Source organism: Chaetodon trifascialis, chromosome 5, assembly GCF_039877785.1.
Source record: "Chaetodon trifascialis isolate fChaTrf1 chromosome 5, fChaTrf1.hap1, whole genome shotgun sequence".
NCBI lineage: Eukaryota > Metazoa > Chordata > Actinopteri > Chaetodontiformes > Chaetodontidae > Chaetodon > Chaetodon trifascialis.
In genome coordinates, this window is record NC_092060.1 from 854,866 (window position 1) to 871,818 (window position 16,953).

The window sequence follows — 16,953 nt, forward strand, 5'->3', positions numbered from 1 at the left end:
ATCATTAATTAATTAAATAGAGTCCACCTGTGTGCAATTTAATGTCAGTATAAATACACTTGTTCCGTGAAGGCCTCAGAGCTTGGAAGAAAACCTTACTAAACAAACAGTACCATGAAGAAGAAGCTCACCAAACAGATCAGGGATAAAGTTGTGCAAAGTACAAAGCAGGGTTAGGTTATGAAAAACATCCCAAGCCTTCAATATCTCATGGAGCACCATTAATTCCATTATTAGAAAATGGACAGAATATAGCACAACAGCAAATCTTATGACAAAACAACCCCCAACACAAAGTAGTTCTGAGACACTTTTTTTTTTATTTTGGATAAGTGTTTCTACTCTGAATATAATTTTCCTTTTCTCGTCCATCACACACAGAAAGAGGACAGGAAGGAGCTGAATGATTACAGTTAAGCACCCATAAACATTGATAAATTACAGTTAGTTTTGGACATTGTAAATGAGGGTTATTCTTTTGAACAATGCAAGGTAAAGAAACATCTTGAAAGTGGCTGCACTGGTAGGATTTCAGACATAGTAAGATCATTAGCAAGGCATGTGTGAGTTTCAAAGGTCATATTCTAATATCAGCAAGTGATTTATTTTGTACAGTTGCTGAATGTCGGTCAGAGGGACAGTAAGTTTCTTCCCAAACTGTTTAATGTACAACAAAACCTCAAATTCCAAATGTCAAGATTTTTGATGAACTGAGACAAGCTAGATAGGTTTAAATTTCCGAAGAAGACAAAAGTGAGAGTTACTTAACCTGATGTCAGTCAGAACTAAAATTAAAGGTATTTGTTGCAGGTCCTTCAATATAACAAGAAATTCACCCAGTCATTTAAAAAAGGCTTTGTTTACTTTATTAAATGACTGAGTCAAAAGGGTTTCTCTACTACTTTCTGTACTGCTGAATATTAGTGTGGGATGACACATGATGTCAACTGAGAGCTGACAAAGACTGTATTTACTGCAACAAGCTGCCCGAGTTTTTTAGGGTAATGAAAGGGGTTAAGGAGGCCATGTGTTTATGTGTTTTGCTATTCCTTTGTCTTGTGTCAGATGTGTCAGTTTTTTTGTGCATGTAAAACATCTGAAAAGTTACAAAGTCCATGCCAAAGAGAGTTACTCTCTCCCACAGAAAACACTGACCTGCCTGAACATCTTGGTAGTAGTCCAGCCTTTCTTACATTTACTTGGAGGTGGTATGTACGGCCGCACCACATCCAGCTCAGTGATAAGTGACCATCCCCCCAAAGAAGCCTAGTAAATCTGGGTGTGAGCAAAAGCACTCAAATTTCTCTTGTGTTTGCTTCAAGAACCAACGCCAAAGTCTTCATCTATTTCCATCATCAGAGGATGTCAAGACTCAGTAGATTGTGACTGTGTCCATGTACTGTTACCTCATAGAGACAACCACATCAGATATTTAAAAGAAATACGTACGTATACAATTAATTTGCACTGGTCAAAAACAGAACAGCTGTACTATAGCGTTCAAAGCTATATAATGTTTTAGCCAATTTCATCTTATAACATCATGATCATTGAAGTGCTTTTTTCTGTTCATCTGATGAATATAAGTTCAGTGTTCACTCTTCTTCTAGCTCTTTCTTTTATCTTCACCATTTATGTGATATATTTTAGTATATGACTAGTATATACTATATATGCTAGTACGACTCCCAAGCTGCTGTGTTCATCGGCTAGTTTCTGTCTGCTATTGGGAAGGTATTCTACAGATTTATTAGAGCTTATTAACTAAGAACTACTGCCTGCTGCTGGAAATATGGTTGATGAGAACAGAGTTGAGTACAATGTAAAAGAGACTAAAATGCTCTGTGGTGCTGAGGGAAGCTGCAGATTTGGCGATAGTTCTCTATGAATTTGTAACTATGGTCGACATCTTTGACATTACACAGTCATTTCACCTACTGTTAAATGTATTGATTGGTGCAGTGTGTTTTTCAGATGCTGTACATACTTGGTAAAACTGGCTATGATAAAAGTGATATAGAGAGGAATGTGGGTGTGGCCTCAGGCTTATGGTGTAGGTCAGTAACCTCTAGAGTGTATTATGTTATAGTACAACTTAAAAAATACATGATTTGTGTCAAAAACATTTCGATGTAAAGCCTTTCTTTTAAATCTTTAAACATATGGCACACTATTTTTGTGACAGGACACAGATTTGCTGACATGATTTTGTATTCTGGTGAATCTATGTAGATGTCATCTTGACAAAGAAAGTATAAAGGTGCATCAGATTTGATGTTAACTTCCCTTGAGTTTTAAATGTATACATGAAAGACCAATGTGATGAAGGCCAGTAATGCCAAAGAGGTAATCTATATTGGCTGAGCATAAGGACTGACTACTCCACATCTTTTTAAAATCTTGGAGTCCATTGTTTTTGATCAATAAAATCCCAGCAGCAATTTGATGGCATCAGTGTGTATGTGAGCAGCATCTAATGTAAATACTTTGATTAAATCCTATCTCCTTCTGTGGTTTAGCACACATTAAACTAGTTGGATAGAACCACGGGGAGCTACAATTAGGATGATACAGAAAACGAGTTGCTGAAGGGCTCACATGGCTAAGGACATACGTACTCAATCCATAGCATGACCAAGAAGCTTTACTCTGTATCCTCATGTAAAATACGGTTTACAGCAGCTGTATGTGTATTCTCTATAATTAAGTTGCAGAAAAATTAACATTCTGAGGAGTTGTTGATGGGGTCATGTCAATGCCTTCAGAACAATAACAACAAGATATTTTACACTCTTCATTAATATGAATTGTACTGTGCTGACTGATACATCTTTACTGTATTATCAAGAATGAGGGTTCAATAGAAACGACTATCCAGTTTGCTCAATTCTTAACAAAATTCTAATTACATACAAACACATACATGGGCTGTGTTCAGAATTGTGTACTATTCATAGTAAGTACAGGATGTCAAAATGAGTATGTCATGTGTTCCATCTGCATAGTATGTGGATTTTGTGTACGCGAGATATACCAAGATGTATACTAGATTAGCAAGAATTTCAGAGTACGTGACATGAGCTTACTGCACAAACTCAACTGCTCCACAATATGCTGCACTTCTTCAGGCTGCACTTCTTCAGAGATTTTAAACCAGGCTACAGTAAAAACTGTCAATATGTCACTTTATTAATTTTCAATATTTTGTTCAGGTAATAAACTAAGCATTTAGATACCCAATTGTGTGGTCAATTTATCCAAATAATACATGTTTTGAAATTTGCTGCAACATTTTCAGAGACTTGAGGGAGCTACTGACTAGGTGAGACCAGCAGGACAGCAGCTTCCTGTTCTCCTTGTGATCACAACACCATGTAAAAGAAATCTCACTCAATTGTTTCTGTGGCGAATGTCCTCTTCTTTTCCCTCAGTGTTAGAAACAGCAGAAGTCAACCAGTATCCTCTCTGCACAGAAACCAAGCTGACTGGGCTTTCATAGTTTCGTCTGTCATATTGCTTTCAACAGGAATGGAAACAAGTTGATTGATGGCTCATGACAACATCATCTCTGAACTTCACCCAAGCAAGCTGTCATGATAACAGCCACAATCTCAATGCCCAGAGAGCTTGCTACCAATGAACAGTGAGTAGAGAGGCTCATTTGGATGTACTTATCAGTCCTGCAGTGTGTTTTCAGTAGAGCTCCTCTTTGCAGCTCTCTGCTGTTTCTTCTTGTAGCTGGGCCAGCGACACACTGGGCAGCAGTGTCTGCCTGCTGCCAACCACACTACAATGCACTGCTGGTGAAAAGCATGGCCGCATGGCAGACCCATCAGCAGCTCCTCACTCACAAAGTTCTCCAAACACACCACACACTCTGAACACTGCAGCATGTCGTAGGGCCACACCGACCATTCAAAATGCTGATGGTTAGTGACACCTTCAGGTTTGAGGCAAGTGTCCTCCAGTGTTCTGTCAAATGATGGTGAGCTTCTGTTCTGATGACAACAGCAGAGGGATGATACAGAAGCAGCAGGGCCCATGATGTTGTTCACAGGTAGTTGTGTGTTGCTGTCGTGGTTGCACAATAATCTCTTGGGCCTTTTGCAGCTGTGTCGAGGTCTGCTGGGACCTGCAGAAGGGGATTCTTTCTGCTCCCTGCTCTTTGTGTCTGAATGTCCACCATCTGGCCCTTCATCCAGCTCTCCACCAGACCCCTCCCTCCTGCACTGACCAACAGCTCTGAACCTCCAGGTCGGCAGGACTTTAATGTAGTCCATGTTTACTAATGGGTGAAGCCAGAGATCAGGGAAAGCCAAACGTTCAAATAAGAAGTTGGGATCATCTTCCCAATCTGAGTGGTCATATGGGACCTGTTGCAGTGATGTGATTGGGTGGAGCAGATAGGAAGTGTACCAGTCCCACAGACTTGCCAGCCACTCCAGGTTGGTGGTGCTGTCCTCTTGGCTTCTGATGCCACATCTGCGTTTCTTCTCAAAGTAGTCAACCAGTAGACCATGGGCCAGGTAGGTGGAGAGGAAGAGAGCTGGATGAGATGAGTAAAAGGTCCAGTCTGCTCTAACCAGGCTAGCCAGCGTGGTGGTGTCAGCATAACGAAGAAGCTTCAGACTGTAACCATACAGAGTGTCCAGATAGGGCAGCTGGAGGATAGCCTGGGGGAAGTGATCAACCAGTGATTAGTGATCAAATATTATCAATTCAACTCTCAGTTAAAATAGTAAGAGTAAAGTTAGATTCAGGCCACTTTCTTAAGTACACCTTTCTTATGCCATTCCCCTTTCCCTCACAACAGCCTGCCTTCTTCTTGACTTGGATTTAACAAGGTTCTGGAAATATTCCTTACAAATTCTGCTCCTTGTTGACATGGCAGCATTTACTGGATTGAGATATGGTGACTACGGAAGCCATTTGCCTTAGTCACATGAAAACACCAATATTACTGGTGAACACAACATTACTGAATACACAAGAGTTCATGGTGATTATTTCACTGCAGACTGTTTCACCAAGACATTGTTATATGCCCATGTTATATTTCTCATTCTCAATGCATGCAGTGATGGAAAATAAATGTAAAAAGTACTTTTACCCAAGAACTTTGCTTAAGTACAAATATGAGGTACTTAAGTAAAAAATCTGAATATTTCTTCTACCACTTAATGTTAGCTATATGAAGTGTCTCACACCTGCCAATGGACATTTCTTCTTGTCACAGGATTTTTTTTTGTCTGTTACTTGTGAAATCTATACAGAGGGCTTTAATATTATAAACACTGAGTCAGTGATACCTGTCATATATTAAAATATTAAAATGCCCATGCTCAATGGCCTTTTTCTATTTAACATCAATTGATAAAATTGTTGAATACATTGACTCAATTATGCAATTTGCTTTGTTAACCATTTGTTGCTATATGAAAAATCTATCTGACATGGTTGCAGGTAACCTGAATTGCTAACCTGTCACAGCAAACATTTGACAGGAAAATTCAATTTCCTGATTAAATAATAGACCCTATCAACTAATTTAACAAAAGGCATGTTTCTGTTGCTGTTTCCCAGTCATTCAGCTGAAAGGATGGACATGAAGAGGACCTAGCCTCCACATCAAGGTAATCCCTATTGGTTGCACAGCTTAAACACTGAGGATCTGCTGGGAAGATATAGAGTACAACTCAAATGGCTGCGTAAAACATCTTTCTATTTTCACTTCATACTTTCAGCACAGTAGAGACAAGTTTTTACCACATCCAGACCATGGTTATGACCAAAGATCCCAGCCATTGGAGAAGTACCTTTATGAGTGATTTGTATGTGATGACAGGCTAATTATGTTCTACATATGTTCTGAGGTAATGGCAGATAAAAGTTTCCTTATTAGGGACATCTGTCATGAACGTCAGTCTTGTAATACCTTGTAATCTTGCAATCATTACTAAAATCTATTTGACAGCTTACCCTGGACAGTGTGGCACAGACACAAGAAATTGCCTGCCCTTGTCATTTAAGTAGAAGAACAATTGTTATTAGAACAGAATTGACATTTATCGTAGAATATAAATATTTTTTCCTGGAACAAATAAATCAGAGAGATATTTCAGAGAAAGGACAAACCATCTTGTAATTACACATATGCTCACAAATTCCTAAATATTTCTAAATGCAATAAAATGTGCCAAATATTTCAGGAAGTGATTCAGGAGTCAGGAGGAAGAGGCTATTGAAGTAATTTCTTTCTGTAAATGCATAAAGATTGAATGTCAAAATGCACTGATCACAGCAGTTTGCATTTTAAATCCATATTTGTGTCCCTGTTAAAATGATAAATGGCCATCTAGGTCTTGCATGAGCTACATAAAATCTACAACAGCATCTTTATCTGGGCATTTAAATTCCAAGAGGACACAAGGGCAATCACCAGATTGGTCAGTCACTCTCCTGTCTGTGGCTGTGTCTAAGTGGGAAACATTATGACTGATCACAAATCCACATGCCAGAATGCCACTGTAAACTGACAGCAAGGCTGACAGCATCACCTCATTTTGGACGCATTCTACTTCATATAATTTGCTTGGAAAGCACACAATCCCAGAACTTGTTGTTATGTTGGTTTCTACATTTCTTTATCTAGGAGCCCAGAATCAGACAGAGTAACTGAACTGCCATTGTAATAGTGCAGCTCTTCCTGCCTCAGAACAGTAGTACAGCTATTTGGCTGGCTAAGGGCAATGCAAAGGGAGGGTAGTTATCAGAGGGAGTAAGGGCAGGGTGAGTGCGGTAACAAAGGTTATAATTATCATTGCTATAATTATTAATAATTATTATTATCGTTGAGGGTGGCACGGTGGGGCAAGCAGGTAGTGTGTGTGCCTCACAGCAAGAAGGTTGCCAGTTCGATCCCCGGGCGGGGCCTTTCTGTGTGAAGTTTGCATGTTCTTCCCGTGCATGCGTGGGTTCTCCCCGGGCACTCCGGCTTCCTCCCACAGACCAAAAAAACATGCTCATTAGGTTGATTGGTGACTCTAAATTGCCCCTAGGTGTGAGTGTGAGTGTGAATGGTTGTCTGTCTTTGCATGTTGCCCTGCAATCGGATGGCGACCGGTTCAGGGTGTACCCTGCCTCTCGCCCGTTGAAGCTGAGATAGGCTCCAGCCCCCCCACAACCCCGAAAGGGATAGACGGTATAGAAAATGGATGGATGGATTATTATCATTGATAATAATAATACACTTTATTGATAATATTGTAACTTTTCTTAACAATGTTACAAAATGCAGATAAGGCAGATGAAATAAGAAAAAGGGCAAAGACATGAGTACACAGGAAATAAAGTGAGACAATAAAGACAATATAGACAATAAAGTCAATAAAGTCAATAAAATTAAAGACAATAAAATATTTCCCCACACCATTTCCATCAGCCATAACCACCAGTGGCCGCACCCACCTGCGGCTCATTTGCTGCATGTAGTCCCCTCTCTCTCTGCCCCCTTTCCTGTCCAACTTTCAGCTGTTTCTATCATAGAGACTAAAAAGCCCAAGAAATAATAATAATAAAAAAAAAAGTGGTCATAGTAAGCAAGTCTCAGTTTCAACTGTGAAGAGAAAACTTTGAGCTACAGGTCTAACAGGACGAGTTGCAGCAAGAAAGCCATTGCTAAGACATCAGAAAAAGAGGCTTGCCTAGGCCATGAAACACCGCCATTGCAAAGTGGATCTCCTTTGTGGAAAAGAGACAGCCAAATTGAAGGGACACAACAGAATGAAAAAACAACTAAACCACTGTTACAAAAATAATGGGCTGATGCCCTTATTAATGAATGGGAAAAATCTCTCGCGGTATCCCTTTACCTGACCACATGAAAATAGCAAATGACTTCTAGTTTAACCTCCCACGAAAGTGCTGATATTTTCTACTCTACATATGTTTTTCCATTATACATCCCTGTTCTGCTGTTCAATGAAAGTAAACTGTTATCCATCTCCTACCACTGCCCTTAATTATCAATACAAATATGTAGGCAGGTATGTATGTATGCGAAAGCCTTGATGATAAGGCTGACAGCAGATGGGAAAAAACGGTTCTTGTGGAATGAGGTTTTGGTCCTGATTGACTGCAGCCTCCTGCCAGAGTGGGGAGTGTCTCGAAGAGTTTGTGTCTGGGGTGGGAAGGATCAGCCACAATTTTTCCTGCACGCGTCAGGATCCTGGAGGTGTACAGCTGGGCATTGGTGGAGGTGACTGGAGCTGGAGCTGTTGGGAGTAGTCGTGGGTGATGGTTGCTGTACTGTCCCTTTGTCTTTCAAAGCGGCAGTGGAAACTGGTTCAGGTCATTGGTTAGGCGTCAGTCATTGATGGAGTGGGGGGCTTTAGGCTTGTATTTGGTGAACTGCCTGAGCCCTTTCCAGACAGAGGCAGAGTCGTTAGCTGAGAACTGGTGTTGGACCTTCTCAGAGTACAGTCGTTTAGCCTCTTTAGCCCCCCTTACTAAACTTGTACTTCGCCTTTTTGAATCAGTCTTTATCTCCACTCCTGAAGGCCTCTTCCTTTGCCAGCCTTAGCTGTCTGAGTTTGGCTGTGAACCACGGTTTGTCATTGTTGTAACTCACCCTGGTGTGTGATGGAACACAGCAGTCCTCACAGAAGCTGATGTAGGACGTCACAGCATCTGTGTACTCATCCAGACTGTTGGTAGCAGTCCTGAACACATCCCAGTCAGTAGAGTCCAAACACGCCTGGAGATCCTCCACAGCCTCACTGGTCCACTTCCTTGATGTCCTCACTACAGGTTTGCAGAGCTTAAGTTTCTGCCTGTACACAGGAATCAGGTGGACCATGACGTGGTCAGAGTGGCCCAGTGCAGCACGGGGTTGGCGAGCACGCACTGTGCATCCTGCAAGTTGGCCTGTGGCGGGATGTAAACGCCGACCAGATTGAATGAAGCAAACTCACGGGGTGAATAAAAAGGCTTACAGTTAATGATAAAAGATTCCAAGTCAGGAGAACAGTGCTGCTGGATCGCTGTCACGTTGTTGCACCAACCACTGTTGATGTAGAAACAGATTCCTCCACCTTTAGTTTTACCGGAAAGTTCTGTGTCTCTGCCTACACGGTAGAGCCTGCCAGCCACAGCGCAGAGTCCGGTAATAATCCACACAGCCACGTCTCCGTGAAGCACAAAACCGCAGATGAAGAAAAGTCCCTGTTTTTATCTAACAGCAGTTGCAATTCCTCCAGTTTGTTGGGCAGTGAATGCACATTAGAGAGAAATATTCCTGGTAACACTGTGTGTATTCCACGCTGGCAAAGACGCATGAGCGCACTGGTCCGTTTTCCTCTCCTCCGGCATTTCACTGCATGAACAAAGGTGAGCGCACCTTTGACCAGAATGTCCAAAATTTCCAATGTTCGCAGCAGAAAATTAGGAAATAAATCCTCTGGTGTTGTTGCCCTGATGTTCATGCGCTCTTCTCTGGTGAAAGAGTTCCAGGTACCCTCGCAAAAAACAGTTAAAACACAAAACACAACAACGTGCACCAACACACTGAGGCAGCCGTCCCTGGCGCCATCTTGGCTTATTTCATCTGCACTTTGTTGTTATTGTTTTTGCAGTTTTTTTTTATATTCTCTGGAAATATTTTCATATACACTTTTTATACTCGTGTACACACGTCCACACTGCATACCAGGCACGTGCGGGGGGGGGGGGTTGGTGCTGGAGCAACTGTCCCTTTGACCTTGATGCCCAAAGTGCCCTTTTGTCAAAGTGTTTTTTTTTTCTTTTTTTTTTGTAAGTGTGTGTGTGTGTGTGTGTGTGTGTGAAAGTCCGTCTGTGTCGCCCAAAATAATAATAGATAAAACAAAATGATAATAATTTAGATCTACCTTGGTCGGTCACATGATCCACAACGTGCCCTCACTCTGCCGTCGCTGCCCTGACGTGCCCAGACGTGCCCTTCTGCTAATCGCTGAGCTGCTGAAGACAGCCACTGATAGTCTAGCGAAACCGAAGAAGACCCGAGGGAGTAAACAACTGGTCCGGTGAATAGGTTTTGCAGTGGTATTTGCTTGTGCACCGTGTATTCTTGCAAGATGACTGACGAAGTGAAGTGAGCAATGAGCATCCTCTGTGTCGTCCAACTCTGCACACACACCTCTCACAAGTTGTAGCCGCTAATTAACCACACACAGCGTGCTGTGGGGGAAAGTATGTCAGGCTTTTTTGTTTGTTTGTTTGTTTGTTTCTGTATGTTTCTCTTGTCATGGGCAAAGTGCATTAGAGAGATATCATGTGTTATTTTACTGTCAAGCTGTTTTTTTTCCTATGTTTCTAGAGGCAATGAGGCATAGACTATGTTATTTTAATAAAACTATGCAATATGCATATTTACATAATTTTGGACTATTACAATATAAATACAACAATAATAGTAGAATTTGAATTTTGATTTTCTCAGCCTCTCATTTAAACATATCATACCTGTTTGTTTATAACATTTACACACAAATTAAATATAATATGCATACAAATTACATAACTTTTAGAACCTTGCTGTCAAAGTCGATAGTCAAACTGAATAAAAGCACAAAAATATTTAAATACATGATTTCTATATCATTTAATTATTTTTTACTTTATTAATTTAGCACTTGGAATAATCAAGGCCAGATTATGAATGGATTAAATTCGTGGCTATACAGTACAATTTTTTGAAAAGGTATGAAATGTCACATCATCAGCAGCAGCCTCCACACCAACCCCCTCAACAGAAGCTGTTCATTGTACCCCATCAGGTAAAACAGAGACTAATTTTGCTTTGCACTGGCCTCTAACAAATATATGAGGTGTGGACAATGATATGGTATGTTGTGATTCCATGTTACATTCTTTATGAATATGGGTTGCTACCATTCAACCGGTTATATTGCAAGGTATGTTTCTGTATGGTGTTTCAAATTTGTGCTCCATGTGCCCCTTTTAACTTTGAGCACCTGCCTCTCCAAAGGTCTCTGCACGGCCCTGCTGCATACTACATATTTTTTTTATATATATATATATGAGAATGTTAAAAAGGGGGGAAAAGACAGAAAGGAGGGTATTGAGTACTTGTAAACATTGGCAATGTCTTGATTGTATGCAATACCTCTGAAAATAAAAAGAAAATTGAAAAAAAAACATCAACTCTCAAACATGGAGAAGAAAGTGTGATGGTCTGGGGCTGTTCTGCTAGATCCAGGGTCAGTGGCTTGTACAGAGTGAGAGGCACCCTGAACCAAAACGGCTAACACAGCATTCTGCAGCACCATGCAATACCCTCTGGTCTGCACCTAGTTGGCCAGGGGTTCATCCTACAGCAAGATAATGACCCAAAACATAAGTCCAAGCTATGCCAGAACTACCTAAGGAAAAAAGAACAAGATGTTAAGCTTGAAAACATGGACTGGCCAGCAGTCTCCAGACTTAAACCCCAGACGGCTACTTTGAGGAGTCAAAAGTTTAGAATTTTGGTCTATAAATTGATTCTTGATTGATTTTTTTTTTAACTCCAATTGCTTATTTGTACTATGCTTTCATCTCAGAGTACAATGAGACATTAAACTGAATAATTTTTAATCAAAAAAATTGAAAAATTGGGGTGTTCTAAAACTTTTGACCGGTAGTGTACATATATGTTTCAACAAAGAGGGATCCACTCACAAAAGAACTGCTTCATAATGGTCAAAACCTTTCAATACAAGAAGAATTTGTTGATGAAATCAGTTGTGAGATTGGTGTGTTATAGATTTGTTCCTACCAGAACAGGAAGCCAGGACCCCAGCAGTATGGAGTTGTAGGTTCCAAGTGTTCGGATCAGAACTACAAATCGTTTCACTGTTGCTCCCTGTGCATAAAAATTAAAACAGGTTAAAAAAAGGACAATAAATGCTTGAGTAATTATACAGGAACTCTCACTTCAGCACTGTGTATAAGGTGGTGAAAGAACCACTCAGATTAGTTCCTTACATTGAAAGCGTTACCACATAGACACATTGTAAAAGTGGAGAAAAACTGTTAAGTACCAAAAGTAAAAGTGCTCATTGTGTATAATGTACAATGGCCCCTTTTAGAGATCATTACTTTAAATACATTACATGGTTGGATTATTACTGAAATAATGTGAAAGTAGCATTTTAATGTTACAGCTGGTCATAGTGACCTAAATTTTAATACTTACTATACTGTTGGGTAGTTCAATTTCTTAAAATTCACCACATTTTATAAGATGATTGTATGTTTTCTATGTAAAACTGTAATCTGCAAACTAAGTGCTTCAGCATGCTCCATGCAGCACTCTGCACCCAATCTCCTCTGCAGTCTTGTGCGCAGTGTCACCAAAAATTTACATGCATAGACTTGCACAAGCCAAGCTGTCATCTGTGTGGGAGTTACCAATAATCTGAAATGGGAAGGCTGCTGTAGAAGAAGAAAGCAAGAAAAGCAAAATATGAAAGTTCATAGTTAAGACTTATAGTTGCTATATGTCAGCAGGTCTTTGAGAGCCCTGGTTTAAATTAATCTTCTACCTGAAATCATATAATACAATCCTCAAGGCACCAGCCCAAGACATGGAGTTGCAGCCATTTTTGACTCAAGCCTACTGTAATAATCATCCCTAACCCTAAACTTAATTATAAGTCATTGGATAGTCTTTCACACTCAACCTAGAAAATCTGTTATCAAATTTTTCCTAAAAACAGATCAAGTAATTACTGTAGGTGATTCTAATATTATATTTATATGTGGACCTCCATAATGATAGCCTTTATTCTCATTATTAGATTTGACTGGTTTTTGCCTCTGTGTCTTAGTTTACTTTACTTTCTGTATTTTTTCCACCTGTGTGATTGTGTTCACCCGAGTCTGATTTTGTTCCCTGTCTATTGAAGTCTGTGTGTTTCCTTTGTCTTTGTGGCATCATCCCTTGTGTGTGGTTTTCCTTGTTCCCCATGACTCTTGTGAGTATTCAAGTCTAGTGCCTGGTTTCCCTGTTGTTCCCGGTTTGTTTTTTTGGCTCGACCACTTAAATCATAACACAGGGGTTTTAGCCAAATATAGACCTATACCTTATATATAGAAAGTGACTTTCTACATAACAAAACTTTATTTGAGGATTTTTTGTCAGAATTTAGAGTGCATCATAGTACAGAGAAAGTTTCAAATGACCTAATTAAATGGACTTGTCAAAATGCTTTGTAGATCTTAGTGCTGCAATTGACACCATGGACCATCACATCATGGAACATTTAACTGGCATTCATGGAACCACATTAAGCTGACTTAAATCCTATTTATTAGACTGATCTCAGTTTGCAGATGTGGTGCTGATGAATCCTCCTAAATGAAGGCCAAGGTTAGTCATATAGGTCCACAAGATTCTGTGCAGGGACCAATTTTATTCACCTTACGATCCATATACACCTCTGGAAAAAATTAAGAGACCACTGCAAATTTTTCTGAAATCAGCATCTCTACATGTATGGAAGCCATTCCATTTCAGTGTCTTTTGAATTCCAATACAGGCACACCTGATTCTACTTAATGAAGTACTGATTAGGCGATCACCTGAACCAAATCTTACTTAACGAGGAAAAGTATAAGAAAACACTGTTGTGGTCATCACTATCCTCTTGCAGTAGGACCAGCTGGATGGCCAATATAGTGCTAGTAGTGCCTCAAAAGTAACTGGAATCAAAAAATAACAACTGACCATGCCAAAAGAGTAAGCAAGAGTAAGAAAAAAAAGGGTTCAATTCTGGCTTTACTGGCAGAGGGATACAGTCAGCGTCAGGTTGCTTCCATCCTTAAAATTTCCAAGACAGCGGTTCATAAGAACAAGGTCAAGCAGCACACATTGGGGACAACAAAGCTACAGACCGACAGAGGGCGAAAACGACTCTCCATTAACCTGGATGACCGTCAACTCATTTGAATGTCACTCAGCAACAGTAGGTGTGAGCTATAAAAAGAATGGCAAACGGCAGCTGGGGTAAAGTGTACGGCAAGAACAGTTTGAAACAGGCTCTGACAGGCAGGGCTCAAGTTGTGTGAAGCTAGAAAACAGACCTTCATCAGTGAGAAGCAAAGAAGAGCCAGGCTGAAGTTTGCAAAAGACCATAAGGATTGGACCATAGAGGTTTGGAGTAAGGTCTGATGAGTCCAATTTTCAGCTTTGTCCAACACCTGGTCATCTAACGGTTAGACGGAGACCTGAGAGGCTTAAAAGCCACAGTGTCTTGCACCCACTGTGAAATTTGGTGGAGGATCACTGATGATCTGGGGGTGCTTCAGCAAGGCTGGAATTGGGCACATTCGTCTTTGCGAAGAATGCATGAATCAAGCCACTTATCATGGCAGAAAACTTGCTTCCTTCTGCTCTGACATTGTTCCCCAGGTCTAAGGATTGGTTTTTCCAGCAGGACGATGCTGTATGCTCCATGTGTTGTTTAAAAATGAATATGAACTTGAAGTCTGAAAACACTGCATCTTTTTTGTTATTTTGACCATTTGTCATTTTCTGCAAATTAATGCTCTAAATGACAATATTTTTTATTTGGAATTTGGGAGAAATGTTCTCAGTAGTTTATAGAATAAAACAAAAATGTTCATTTTACTCAAACACATACCTATAAATACGAAAATCTGAGTAATTAATAATTCTGTGGTGGTCTCTTCATTTTTTCCAGAGCTTTATATGAATTATTCTTTTGAAAAACAATTTTCATTGCTGTGCAGATGATACCCAATTGCATTTATGAATGAAGCCAGATAAAAGCAATCAGTCAAATAAACTTCAAGCATGTCTTAAGCACATAAAGAGCTAGATAACCTGTAATTTTCTTTTACTATACCCAGACAAGACTTTTGAAACAAATTATCTAATTGTATGGCTACTTTGGATGGCTCTGCCCTAGCCTTCAGCACCACCACAAAGAATCTGGAAGGCATCTTTGATGGTGATATGTCCATTACCTCCAACATGAAAAAATTCAAAGACTGCCTTTTTCACCTACAAAATATTGGAAAAATCAAGCACATCCTGTTTCAAAACGACATAGAAAAAAAGTCCACGCATTTGTTACTTGAATGCAATTCCTTATCATCAGACTGCTACAATGATGACTCTCCAGCTGATACCAAATGCTGTAGTGTGCATTCCAGAATAGGAGGTACCATCATATTTTATCATATCAGAGTACCACTATTACCCCACTAAAACACTGCCCTCCCAGAATGCAGTTTCGGACTGGGCGGCAGACTCTCTATGTTTGAGTAGGCTTAAAGCTCTCCTTTTTCATAAAGCTTATCGTTAGGCTCAGACTCAGGCTTGAATTGGACTGGCTGCTATAGCCTGAGACTGCCAAGATACTCCAAGCTCCTCTTGCCTTCTCTCCCTCTCAATCTGGTTACATTCATGTTCCATTCCATTAATGCGTGTTACCAACTTCCTGCCTGATGAAAGTTAAAAAAAGTAAAAGAAGTTTTTTCTCACTGCTGCTGCCAAGTGCTTGCTCATGAGGGAATTATAGGGTCTCTGTAAATTAAAGTAAGTAAGTAAGTAATTAATTAATTAATCAATTAATTAATTAATTAATAAGAGTCTGGTCTAGAGCTGCTCTGTATGAAAAGTGTCATGTTAACTTTTGCTGTGATTTGGTGTTATATACATAAGATTTAACTGAATTGGGGAAGAAAATTTATCTGATTATTGGGTATTTGAGGTTAAGCCAATCATCAAAAAGTAGCAGCCACAGATTCACTGACAAATGAATATTTGAGAGGCATGCAGAGCCCACCCCAAGAAGCATGCAGCCATTTTTATTATAGGTGTCAAATAAATATATTGTAGTAAAAGGTAAAGTAAAAGTATCTCAAAGTATCTCAAAATTGTATTTGAGAACAGGAGTAAAGGTACTTTTACAATGCATCTAATGGAACTACAGGAAGTGACCTGTGTAATGAAGAGATCCATCCATGCCAGCAAGTTGATCAGGACCAAACTGAGAACAAACAGATCATTGACCTCTGGCTGAACCGAACGCAGGAAAGTATCCATGGCAGCCAGAGACAGGAACTCCCCTGTACTAAAGAGAGGAGAGGAGGAGGAGAGGGGGAGAAGGAGAAGAGGAGTGGAGGAGATATGGAGCAGAGGAGAAGAAGTGGAAGTGGAGGAAAGAAGAGGAGAAGGAGAAGAAGAGGAGAGGAGGAGGAGAAAATGAGGAGTAGGAGTAAAGTAGAGGAAGAAAAAAGGAGGAGAGGCGGAATGGAGGAGTGAATAGGACAGGAGGGGAAGATGAGGAGAGAAGTGGAAAGAAGAAACATATTAAAACAAACAATTACAAAAGTTTTGTTTTTTTGTAGAACAATAGATGGACTGTATTTATATAGCACTTTTCTAGTCTGCATGCACCCCTTCACACACACACATTCCCAATTGCCCGAGGACACTTCGACATGTAGGTCAACAAGGCCAGGGAACCACCAACCTTCTGATAAGTGAACGACTGCTCTACCACCTGAGCCACAGCTGCCCCTAAACAATAATAATAATAATAATAATCATCCATCCATCCATACATTAACTTTCTTCCATTTATCTGAGGTTGGGTTGAGGAAGAAGCATCTAAGCAGGGTATTACAGACATCCCTCTCCCCAGAAACATTTTCCAACTCCTGCTGGAGGATCCCGAGGCATTCCCAGGCCAGATGAGATATATAATCTCTCCAGCAAGTTCTGGGTCTTCCTCGGGTCTCCTCCCATTTGGACATGGCCAGAAAACTTCTAAAGGATGGTGTCCAGGAGGCATCTTAACCAGATGCCCCAACCACCTCAGCTAGCTTCTGGTCAACAAGAAGGAGCTTTACTCTGTGCTTGCTCACATTTTTCTGCGTTGT

At 40.2% G+C, this 16,953-nt stretch overlaps 1 protein-coding gene across 3 annotated transcripts in view; it reads right to left on the bottom strand.

Annotated features, from left to right (window-relative positions):
- The window catches only part of rnf103 (ring finger protein 103), a 452,442-nt gene that overhangs the window by 385,993 nt on the left and 49,496 nt on the right, over nt 1-16,953 (bottom strand). Inside the window, exons 5-7 of one of the 3 annotated variants that reach the window (XR_011602181.1) lie at nt 16,010-16,137; nt 11,816-11,902; nt 856-4,673 (exon numbers count right to left, since the gene is read on the bottom strand). Coding sequence is in view for 2 of the 3 variants with exons in the window: in XM_070962726.1 (XP_070818827.1) it covers nt 3,675-4,673; nt 11,816-11,902; nt 16,010-16,142 (1,219 nt within the window). In the remaining variant the exon portion in view is untranslated. Of the gene's footprint in view, nt 1-855; nt 4,674-11,815; nt 11,903-16,009; nt 16,143-16,953 lie in introns of those variants that run through there. The other 2 variants (XM_070962726.1, XM_070962727.1) reach the window with 2 other exon arrangements.